This window comes from Rhinatrema bivittatum, chromosome 3 (assembly GCF_901001135.1).
Source record: "Rhinatrema bivittatum chromosome 3, aRhiBiv1.1, whole genome shotgun sequence".
In the NCBI taxonomy this organism is placed as follows: Eukaryota; Metazoa; Chordata; class Amphibia; order Gymnophiona; family Rhinatrematidae; genus Rhinatrema; species Rhinatrema bivittatum.
The window spans coordinates 365,716,821-365,729,126 of NC_042617.1; the positions used below are offsets into that span (position 1 = coordinate 365,716,821).

The 12,306-nt window shown below is 40.3% G+C and overlaps 1 protein-coding gene across 4 annotated transcripts in view; it reads left to right on the forward strand.

Annotated features, from left to right (window-relative positions):
• SNX14 (sorting nexin 14) overlaps nt 1-12,306 on the forward strand; it is a 271,117-nt gene that overhangs the window by 228,897 nt on the left and 29,914 nt on the right. For all 4 annotated transcript variants that reach the window (XM_029595485.1, XM_029595488.1, XM_029595486.1 and 1 more), the window contains one exon: nt 1,695-1,859. In XM_029595485.1, coding sequence (XP_029451345.1) covers nt 1,695-1,859 — 165 coding nt within the window. The remainder of the gene's footprint in view (nt 1-1,694; nt 1,860-12,306) is intronic.

The window sequence follows — 12,306 nt, forward strand, 5'->3', positions numbered from 1 at the left end:
TTTTTTTTTTTTTTTTTTTTTTTTTTTTTTGAAACATTTGATCCCCACATTTATTTATTTTAAATCCTTCAGATTTCTGCACAATGGATTATAAGTTAGATTATATACTCTGCTTATTCTGTATAAAATATGAGTCCTTGTTAAGTTGTTTTGAGGGGAGGTGCTGGGAATTCTTTGTCTTGTTTTTAGGGAGGAGAGTTGAATTTTTGGTTTCTTCCTAATATATTTCTCTGGATAAGGCATTCTTTAACAGAAAAATTTGATTTTTGTAAAAGTAATTTGTCTTCTGCTTCTGTATGTTGCTTGATGGATTGTCATGCCTTTGTATGATAACATTTTCCAGACACTGGAGTTAACTTATCCTTGTTTGAATGCCATAAGCATTGTTGCTTGATCAGTTAGAAAACCTTTTTTTGTTCAAACACAGTTTATCAAAATGTAATGAAAACAGAATAATTCATCTAGCCTAGTAGTTAGAGCAGCAGGCTGTGAGCCAGGGTTCATATCCCGCTGCTAATGCCTTGTTACCTTGGGCAAGTCACTTCAACCTCCATTGCCTCTGGTACAAACTTGCAGCCCAACGCACAGTTTTACCAACACTTGGGATGCAATAAGGAGTTTCACCCGTGGAAAATACGCTGGAGTAAAACGGGGAGTACTGATTAACACCCTCACATGGAAATCTAACGCAGATGAGGGCATTAAATAGTGCTCCCCAATGCAGAGAGCTGTGCTGGCCAAACACACACTTTCTTAGCAATGGAAACTTAACTCCGGCTCAGAGTTGGAATTAGGTTTCCACCTTTTTTCTGCCCGCACCTAATTTATTTATTTATTTTTTTAATGTATCTTTTCCACTTCTCCACCACTAATCTGGACAAATATAAACGTATCTGGTTGCATAATGGCGGCTGCCACTTATCCGGGTAAGTGGTGGTGGCAGCTAACAGTGCTGTTCGACATGTCATGGATGCAGCCCCCCTATTTCTGAGTGTGCCAAATGCACATTTTGATCTAAATGCCTTTTTTTTTTTTTTTTTTTTTTTAAATTCCCAACACATTTGCATATCATTAGCTTATTGCATTGGGAGTTTAAAAAAAAAATGTAATCTAGGTGTTAAAAATGCATGCTGAAATCCAGTGCACCACTTTCTTAATGCCCAGACTACTTCATCGACTTGTTAGATTGTAAGCCCTCTGGGAGAAGGGAAATACCTACACTATCTGAGTGTGATCTGCTTTGAAGTGCCTGAAAACTAGAATATAAATCAAATAAAATAAATACATTAATTCTCTTAACTTGGACCAATAAAACATTCTTATCAGTGCTTCTAGAGAGAGTTCCAAAAACATACATTTCTAACAGCCTGCTTGATGTTTTCAATGTTATCTCCCCTGAGGCAGCTCTGACGAGTGATATACAGTCTGTATTGGAGTTTTCTCAAATTAACGATTAGAAATAGGTGTGTTTTGGAATCTTCTCTAGATGCACTAATGAGAAACCTTTGTATTGATTGACATACTCTATTTTGCCTTTTGGATGTTCAGTGGCTTTCTGCCAAGCTGCCTCATTTTCTGCCTGATCTGTTATAACACTGTGGTTGCTGCTGAAACAAGAAGCAAATGTAAACAAAAGCAATTGTAATAATTTTACAGAGCCGTGTCTAACACACATTTTGGGGGGATATTTGCAGGCCGCGTGGCTTTCCGGATCCCTGACTGGCTCCATCACCTCCTGATGGGTGGACGAATCCTATTCAAAAACACGCTGGAGGAGTACACAGACTACTACCTGCAGTATAAATTAGAGCAGCTATTTCAGGAGCACCGCCTGGTTTCCCTTATAACCCTTCTGAGAGGTTGGTGTAAAAACATTCAGATTTTTCAAACATTTTTCCATAGTTTTATTTGAGATTCAACACGAATATCAAAATGTGGCAGCATTTGCTTTAGGAAAGTTTGCATCCAGAATGAAACAGAAGGAGAGGCGATAATTGTAAATAACCTGCAAAAGCACAATAGCTTGATAATCAAGTGAGGTTTCTTCATCTCAGCTTAGAAATATTATTTAGGGTAGTAGATGGGATTTCTGTATTATAATTAGCCAAAGAGTAGGGCACATTTTGCATTCTATCTCTGCTTCAATCAGGGGACAATTTTCAAATTGTCTGCATCGGGATACCGGCCATGGTGCCTTTAAGAGCAAGGACGTTGCACCAATTGCCATATGTGTACTTTCCCTTTCAAACCTGCCTCAGAGTATGGTATACCTGCTGACATTTGCATCTGTTGTTTTTTTTCTGCCGGTATTTTTTTCATGAAAGGTCATGTGTAGAGTTGAAAATGCAATCTATGCCTGTTTCCTTGGTCAGACCTAAAAATGCCCCCAGGACTGCTTCCTCTGAATGTAGCTAAAAGTCCACTTGTTGATCCACAGTGTGCGGATTTATAGCTACGTTGGGGATGGGGAATTTTTAGAAAACTGATAGATAAGGGTAAACAGCTTTTTTTTTTTTCTTTCTTTCTGTGTAAATTGTTTTGGAAATTGTTTTCTGTATGTTTGGGACTATCAAACATGCAAAGCAGCACATTTACCAATTTTTACCTCATCAATAGGTCAATTCAGGTTCAACTTCAGTGAAGCTTGTGACTCTCACGGGATATGCTGCTAATTATTTTTTATTTATAACATTTTCAAAGCTTAAATTCAAGAAAGCTTTTGTTGAGAACAATACAGAGGGGGAAAAAAAAGATCAGTTATCAAAAGAATAAGGAAGAAAAAAACAAATGCCCTCTGGTACCCCATCAATCCACAATTTAGAAGGGCAGCCAAAACCCAATTCTAGAAGAAAAATCAATATGCATAGAGTAAATCAAGCATTAAACCGAGCATAGACAGGATCATTCTTTATTATTTAAGCATGACTCAATCTCCGGGAGAGGAGGTTGTCCTCAGGCAGGGGGGAGTCGGATAGATCCATCTGGGCTTCTCTATCACTAATGAACTTAGCAAGTTGAAATAAATCAAACATATACTTTTACTCCTCTGAATTTCACCATGCATTTATAGGGAAAGTTCAATCAAAATGATACCCCTATCTCTAGGACTCCAGGTATCATCATTAGAAATCATTTCCTCTTGTCTTCGCCACATCAGGAAACATTCATACTTTCATATTAAACAAGGAAACTTATCTATTGTAAAAGAGAGGTTTTAGAAGACCATCCCTTTCCATATCTAATACCAGAGTTGCTATATTCATTAAACTGGAAAATATTATTTAGCCTTTATTTTTATTTATTTATTTATTTGGAGTTTCTTATATACCGATAGCCGTTTGCACATCGTATCTGTTTACATACAACTAATAACTTGTGGGCATAGCCCTTACATCGAACAGTAAAAGTACAGTGGAAAAACAAATATACAAGAGATATGTGAAATTAAAGCTCTAGGAAACAATATACAAAGGTCTACGTAACAAGCTCTATGAAACAATATACAAGGGATATATAAGTATATAATATCGGAGAATGAAAGAGGGTTTCTTGGACAAATATAATAATAAATATATCTTAAAGAGAGCAATTTAGATGAAGGGGACATGATACTAGCAAAAAACAATAACCTTAAACTAATAGGTTATCCTGAGAAAGTGTAAAACAGCCGTGAGGAGCTGAGAAATTCAGATATTCAGGAAAGTGGGTCGGTGAGAAAACAGCCTAGTGTAGGTAGAAGGGTGTGGGAGAGAGGAGGAGGGTGAGGGAAAGGGTGGATGTATAAATGAAAGGTGGATGTATAAATGGCTGGAAGTTTGTAGTCTGACATTAATCTGTGGTTCACTACCAGCTTGGAAGGACGTATCAAGTGGCATGTCACATAGGTTGATACGGGGACCATTACCTAGAAATGCATAGAGTGATGGCAGATGAAGATTGCAAGGCCCATCTAGTCTGCCCATCCATGAGGCAGTAACTATAGAACATACTGAATTTGAGACTTTACCCTCATTTCTTTGCAAGCAAGGATCTTCTGTGCTTTCCCATGCTTTCTTGACTTCTGTTGCAATTTTGGCTTCCACTGGGAGAATATGCCAGTCATCATAACATTTGTAAACTTACATTATTCGTGAGTCTACTCCACATTGCACAGATTTCTCATGCATATTCATTGTGAGTATCCTGAAAACCCGATTGGCTAGAAGTCCCCCAGGACAGATTTGGGAACCACTGTTGTGCTTTATTTATATCTCAGAGATATTTGAATGTCTCCATCTTATTTCCCCACTCCTTCTGCTATTCCAAGTGATAGATATCTAGGTCCTTAAATCTCATTTGATAGGGCCTCGCCTATGGTAGCCTGTCTCTGGATTGCCCCTGCTCTGTCTGTTATATTGAATTTATGATCTACAGACTTGCCCACAATACTCCAGATGAGGTCTCACCAATGTCATGTACAGAGACATGTTTACTTTTTCTACTGGAATTGTCTCTCCCCATGCATCCTAGCATTCTTCTGGCTCTTACCACTACCCTATAGCACTATATTGCTACCTTGAGATTATTGGATATGTTCACCCCAGTCACTGTCTCCTGATCAGTGCACATCTACCTCATCTTGTATTCTTTTGAATTTATGCACCTCAAATGCATAAATGTATATTTATTTGCATTATGTCTTAGATTCCAATTTGCTGACCACGCCTTGATCGTTTTTTGTATGCTCTGGTTCTTTCCACCCTGTTATAGATCTTTGTATCATCTGCAAAAAGACCAGCTTTCCTTACCAACCTCTCTGCAATAACACTATAAAATTATTGAACAAAACTGGCCACAGGACAGATCTCTGCATTCTACCAGTTATGCCCCCTCCCTCCCGCTTCATATAAACTCCATTGACCATTGCCCTCTGTTGTGTCAACCAGCTCCTAAACTAGTTTACCACCGTAGGATGCACCTGTAAATTGCCATTTGATTTATGAATTTACTGTGTCAGAAGCTATACTAAGATCTAAGTATACTACATCCAGCACTTGGACTTTATTTGATTTTGTCACCAGTTAAAGAATTTGATCAGATGTCTTTGACATGAGTTTACACTGGTTAAATCATGCCATGTTGGATCCTGTAATCTTTTGAATTTAAGATGTTTAGAGACCTTTATTTTCAGTTTTTATTTTTTCAGGAATTTTTCAGTGTCTATTAAAATAAGAACAAAAATAGGAAAAATCAATGTAAAAAAAGGACTCATTTTTTTGTTGTTGTAATAAACACTGATAAATTCCTGGAAACAATAAAAACTGAAAACAAACATCCATAAATATATTCTACTATCTTTTCCTCTAGTAGTGACTTCTAAATTAATCCACCTCAGAGGTCACCAGCTGATCTGTAGTTAGCAGCTTAGTCTGTATTCTTGCTGTTAAGAGTGACATCTGCACATCTCGTGTCCTGTGGAATCGCTCCTTTCTTCTTCTGCTTTAACTGTATTTTATAATTTTATTTTGTGAATATTATAGGTGTAAGTCGCTTAGACCAAATGGGCCGGATTTTAAAAAGGTTAAGCGCGCTGGGCCTAGAGCCCCGGGACAAGTGTAAGACCTGGGGCTTTACAAAAGGAGCGGTCCGGGGGCAGGGCCAGAGGCCATTGCCGCTTTGTCGGAAGATTGTGTGCCGGCAGCATGCCGGTGTGCACAACTTGTGCCTGCCCAGAGGCCTGCCTTGAGCCTGACTTCAGTGCCGGGAAAAATAGTGGAAACTATTTTAAAGATCAAAATCACAGAGCATATAGAAAGAAATGGTTTAATGGATTACAGTCAGCATGGATTTACCTAAGGCAGGTCTTTCCTCCCAAATCTGCTTGCTTTATTTTCAAGTGGTTAATAGACATGTGGATAAAGATGAACCAGGAGATGCAGTGTATTTGGATTTTCAGAAGGTGTTTGTCAAAGTCCCTCATGAGAGGCTTCTAAGAAAACTAAAATGTCATGGGATAGGTGGAGATGTCCTTTCATGGATTACAAACTGGTTAAAAGACAGGAGACAGAGAGTAGGATTAAATGGTCAATTTTCTCAGTGGAAAAGGGTAAACAGTGGAGTGCCTCAGGGATCTGTACTTGGACCAGTGCTTTTCAATATATATATATAAATGATCTGGAAAGGAATATGACAAGTGAGGTAATCAAATTTGCATATGATACAAAATTATTCAGAGTAGTTAAATCACAAGCGGATTGTGATAAATTGCAGGAAGACCTTGCAAGACTGGAAGATTGGGAATCCAAATGGCAGATGAAAATTTCATATGGAGAAGTGATGCATATAGGGAAAAATAATCCATGCTGTAGTTATGCAATGCTAGGTTCCATATTAGGAGCTACCACCCAGAAAAAAGATCTAGGCGTCATAGTGGATAATACATTGATATATTCTGCTCAGTGTGCTGCGGCAGTTAAAAAAGCAAACAGAATGTTAGGAATTATTAGGAAGGGCATGGTGAAAAAAACGGAAAATGTCATAATGCCTCTGTATCGCTCCATGGTGAGACTGCACCATGAGTACTGTGTGCAGTTCTGGTCTCCGCATCTCAAAGATATAGTTGCAATGGAGAAGATACAGAGAAGTGCGACCAAAATGATAAAGGAGATGGAACAGCCCCCCCCCCCCCTGTGAAGAAAGGCTAAAGAGGTTAGGGCTGTTCAGCTTGGAGAAGAGATGGCTGAGGGGGGATATGATAGAGGTCTTTAAAATAATGAGAGATCTAGAATGGGTATAAATGAATCAGTTATTTACTCTTTCAGATAATAGGAGTAAGGGCACACCCTGAAGTTAGCAAGTAGCACATTTTAAAACTAATCTGAGAAAATTATTTTTCACTCAACGCACAATTAAGCTCTGGAATTTGTTGCCAGAGGATGTGGTTAGTGCAATTAGAGTAGCTGGCTTTAAAAAAGGTTTGGATAAGTTCTTGGAGAAGTCTGTTAACTGCTATTAATCAAGTTGACTTAGAGAATAGCCGCTGCTATTACTGACATCAGAAGCATGGGATCTGCTTTGTGTTTGGGTACTTACCAGGTACTTGTAGCCTGGATTGCCTACTGTTGGAAACAGGATGCTGGGCTTGATGGACTCCTGGTCTGACCCAGTATGGCAATTTCTTATGTTCTTGTGCTGTTGACTTCTCTCAATGCGAAGGTTCGTTGTGTCTTCAGTCGCAGGAGAGATCAAATGTCCTTGGGCATCTATGCCCTCATGCATGAGTGGCTAGAGGGCAAGCTATTATATACCTTTCCCCCATGGCCATGTTGGGCAAAATGATTCAGAGGATCAAGAGTCACACGGGAATGTTTCTGGTGGCACCAGATTAGCCCAAAAAACTGTGGTATGCAGATTTGCGAAGGCTCCTGGGATCTGCTTATGGCAGTGGCCTGTTCTTCATGAAGTTCCGACTCTATACAGTATGGCACTTGAGAGGGCTCGGTTGCTGAACCATGAATATTCTACTGTGGTGATTGCACCTTGCTTTGAGCAAGAAAGGTCTCCACTTCCTTAGCCTATGTGCGGGTTTGGTGAGTCTTTGAGGCTTGATGTGAACCTCGAGTGGTTTCCTCTCGTTTGGTTAAGATTCCGCTCATTTTGGAATTTTTGCAGAGTTGGCACTTAATTCATTAAAGGTACAGGTGGCGTCTCTTGCCAGTTTCCAAGGTCAGGTGAATGGTGACCCTTGTAGGTTAATCCAGCCGTGTCCCGTTTCTTAAAAGGAGTGAAGCAGCTTCATCCTCCCTTGAGGTTATCGGTTTCCTTTGTGGAGTCTTAATCTAGTTTTGGATTATTTGGCAGGCCCCACTTTTCGACCAATGCGTAGCCTTTCCTTGAGGTTACTGACCTTGAAAATGGTGTTTCTTGTGGCAATATGCTCTGTGTGTAGAGTATCCAAACTTCAGGCCTTGTCTTGCCAGGAGCTGTTTACAAAGGTGACTCCGAGGGGCGAGACAACTGCGTACTGTTCCTTTTTTTTTTTTTGCCAAAAGTGGTCTTGGATTTTCACTTGAATCAATTTCCCTGCCGTCTCTGGACAGGGAAAGAGATGCGGAGGAATATAGTCTATGGCTTTTGGATTCAAAAGGCATATCTTGAGGTATTTGGAGGTTTCTCAACCTCTCAGGAAGATGGATCACCTGTTTGTTCTCCATGATGGGAACAAACAGGGCGAGCCGGCATCGTGGGCTACAATAGCCTGCTGGATTAAGGAGATAGTCACAACCGCATATATAGGATGCTGAGTAGCCGTTGCCTACTCAGGTTAGGGCTCATTCCACTAGAGCTCAGGCAGTGTCATGGGCGAAGGTTAGATTGCAGTCTCCCATCGACATTTGCCACGCTGTGATGTGGTCCTCCTTACACACCTTTACCAGTCTCATTACCACCTGGATGTGCAGGCCCAGGAGGACACAACCTTTGCATGGGTGGTGTTGATCAGCGCTCAGGCACTTCCCGCCCTGTTCTGGAGTAGTTTTGGTACATCCCACTGGTTTTGGATTCACCTATCTGTATGCTAAGAGAGGAGAAATTACAACTTACCAGATAATTTCCTTCCCTTCCCACTCTTGGCTGCCAGATGGTTATGTTGTTGTCCTCCTGCGTGGCTGCATGTTCCAAGGGTTACTGATAAGCGTTACTCCAGTCCCTAGTCTAGTATTAAAACACTTATTGTCTGAGCTTAGTGTTTTCCTGTTGGCTAAGTTCTGGAATGGTTATATGTTAATAAGCTTTGTTAATTTGTCCACAGTTGGCTTTTGCAGAGAATACTGGCAGGCTGATGTCTGTGCAGGGGTTTATGTACCGTGATGTCAGCTTTACTCTGTCTCCATCTGCTGGTAGAGCTGCATGATCCACCTGTCCTTATTAAATAAAGGAAAGGAAATTTATCAGCTAAGCAGTAATTTCTCCTTATAAAATCAGTGGATGATACAAAGCTGGAAAAAGCTGCTTGCACTTTGGAGAACAGACTTAGAATTTACAGTGATTGTTGAAGATTAAATGGCTTGGAGCATTGCCACAGCCTTTCATCTCCAGACTACTGGTTGAAAGCTAACCAAATTGGTTACAGTCTGGAAGCTGTTTGGTGGCCTGTGTGAAATATGTTAGTAATTTGTATAGTTTCTGGTGGACATGTATTCACAACAATAAAAACATCACAGATTGACACCGATTGCTCCATTATTGGCAGTCTGACAATGAGCATAGAGACTCAACTACCCTTTTGCTCCCAGAAAGAGCCCTTCTGAGCAGGATTAAAGCATATTGACAAAGCAGTGTAGGGACACTGGCATTATCTGTGCTTACCTGTTCTGAAGATAAATTAAGGACTTTTGTTTACAATGTTCTTGATGTGGCAGCTTTACCAGTCACTGACAGTTACTAGAATATTTTCAAAGAAAAAAAATATTCAAAATGATCTTGAAGGAATCTCGAAAACCTCCACCAGTATTATAACACATTCTAGGAATGCTTGGAACTGAGTGGAGAATTCACCTACTAGTGGTTGGAGCAGCAGGCTGAGAACCAAGGAGGTCTATAATAGGGTGGACAGAACCAAAGAATACAAAAAATGATCAAAGAAAGTAAGAGGTGTGGTCAAGAGTTTGGCAACTAAGACATTATGCAAATAAGTATATAGTTATGCATTTGGGGTATAGGAATTCAAGAGAACCATATGAGATGAGGTAGATGTGCACCGATCAGGAGAGAGTGATTTGGGTAATCATATCCAATAATCTCAAGATAGGATAGTGGTATGAGCAGAGGAATTCCAATTCTCCCACTGATGCTCCTTGTGACCTTGAGCAAGTTACTTTCTCAGTGGAAAAGCAGGACAATAATTGGACACACAAGTGGGTGACCTTATGCAATGATATTGAGCATAAAAGCTGTCTTAGAACTCAAAAAACAGAGTGTGGCTTTCTGATCATGCACAGGGTTTTCTGTGCAGCCACAGCAGTGCAAGTCTCCTTCTGCTTGTGTTAAAGGATGCATTTTTGCTTTCTCTCTCCGAAGCTGCTCTTTGAAAGTCTTTGCTTAGAGTTATTACCTATTTCTTTGTTTTAATTTCTTCATTAGTATTTTTTGTTTTCATTTTTCCACAAGTCTCAAAAAAACAAGATTTTCTGCTAAAGTTGTGAAAATTGAGTTAGATTTACCTTCATCTCTCTGTGCAATAATAGACAAGAAACTGGGTTTCAAAAGATGCCCGAAATAAAATGTATTCCATGCATTAGAAAAGGTCGGAGGAAGAACAAATATCTGCCAGTGATTTAATGATGAGGTAAAGGAGGCAGATAAAGCTAAAAGGGCATTATTCAAAAAATGGAAAGCAGGCCCAAATGATGAAAATAGGCAAGAGCATAAGCATTGGCAAATTGGCATAGTAGTTAGACAAGCCAAGAGAGATTTTGAGAAAAAGCTTGCCAGTGTGGATAAAACTAATATATTAAATAAACACCACAAATCCTTCACACCCTGGTGTTTTTATTTAACTAATATGGCCATCATAATAAGCACTCCCAGCTAGCAAAATACCTTCTTTGCCTTATTCTTAATCATAGGCCTGTGATCAGTCTTTTTTTCATTTTTTACATTTATGCACTTAAAATGAACTTATCTTAATGCTGTATGAATGAAATGGTGTTCCCCAATATGGGCCCATGTTTCGTAATCCTGATACATGGGGATGCACTCTGCTTGAAACCACTACTTCTTGTGAAATATTTTTAATGTTGAAACATTACTGAAAAAGAAATCAACAACTAAATTCCGGGCAATGGCAATGAAAGTACTTATTGCTTTTTGTAAAAGCACTGCCGAAGCATAAAAGTCCTATGGTAGCACAGAAAGAAGTGTTTCAGTACCGTCCATCAGTATGGCGCAGGAATTTTTTTCACATAGCAGTGCTGCACAAAGTCCCCAGGAAACCTGTGTCACCTCAGGGATTTCCAATGGTGGGAGTAAGTCCTCTGCCTGAAGTGGAAGGTGGTTCACTTCCTTCAGGGAAGTCCCTTTATGAATCAGAAGGGGAAAAAGTGGCATCAGTGCATTCTGAATTCTTTCTGGAATTTTCCCTGTCAAATCAGGGGGGTTTGCTCTTCTATTGCCATTATCATCAAGGTTGTGGTTTATCATACCACCATGGTTTGGCAGAGGAGCTGCTCTGCTGCTCGTATTTCTTGTATAATCTGGTAAAGACTATCCATTAGTGTCAAGGAAGAGGAAGACCAAAAAGTGGATTGTCATCAGGCTGCTTCAATTTCTTTAGCCTCTGCAGATGCTGGATCTATTCCGGTACATAGACTCCTCAAAGATCTACAAATGATGTGGCAGATACCAATATCATGCTTTTTCCAGTGGTCCAGAAATTAGACTTAAAATATAGGGTACAGGCCTCCCCAGGCTTTGGTGTGTATTAGAAAGTACACCACTTGATGGTGGAGTCTGTACTCACTCATGATCAATCTAACATGCCTCCTGGGAAGGACCCAACGATGTTCCATATGTTTGAAAAAGAGGACTTCCTGGGTCCATGCTTATCTGGATTACAGATTTCAGTCTTTGAATGTGTGCAGAAGGTAAAGCCTTTGACAGAATCACCAGACCCAGAACAGGTATAATTCTGCCAAGCTTTCATATATAGAGGAAAGTGAGAAGCATCTGATCCACTCTGTGTATGAAGCTTCTGACACCAGAGCGAAGACTTCAGCCACTTCTATTGGAGCTTGAAGGCTTGCATGTTTGAGAGTGAGTGGCCTTTGTGAAGATGTGCATGACCCTCTACTAATGTTCCCTGTATTGGGGGCAGTTCTTTTCATGATAATGGGAAGGAGACTGTGACTCTGATTAAGAAGTATTAGTCTACCCTACAGTCATTATCAGCAGTGGCAGGGAACCAACTGGCTCTAGCCTGACAACTGTAGTTTTACAAGCATCCATTCTTCCAAAGACATCCTTCCTGTTCTTTGAGCTCCAACTATTCTCCAGCAGCAGCAGGTTCTTGCTTGCAGTCAGCAGAGGGAAAGGCATCAGCCAAAGGTCCAGCAGCAGTCACAGCCGAAACCTGGATCTAGTCTATGGTGTCCTTGAAGCCTGCCGCTTCCAGGGAGAGAAGGGTCCAAGACTTCCTTCCAAAATGGATTGGTGTCACCAAGGACCAATTGGTCTGGAAAATTGTGGAGTATGGCTGCCATTTGTGTGTTTCTCACCCTCCTCCACCACCCTCACCCAATGGGTTTCAGTCTTCAGCTGTGACCCCTCTCA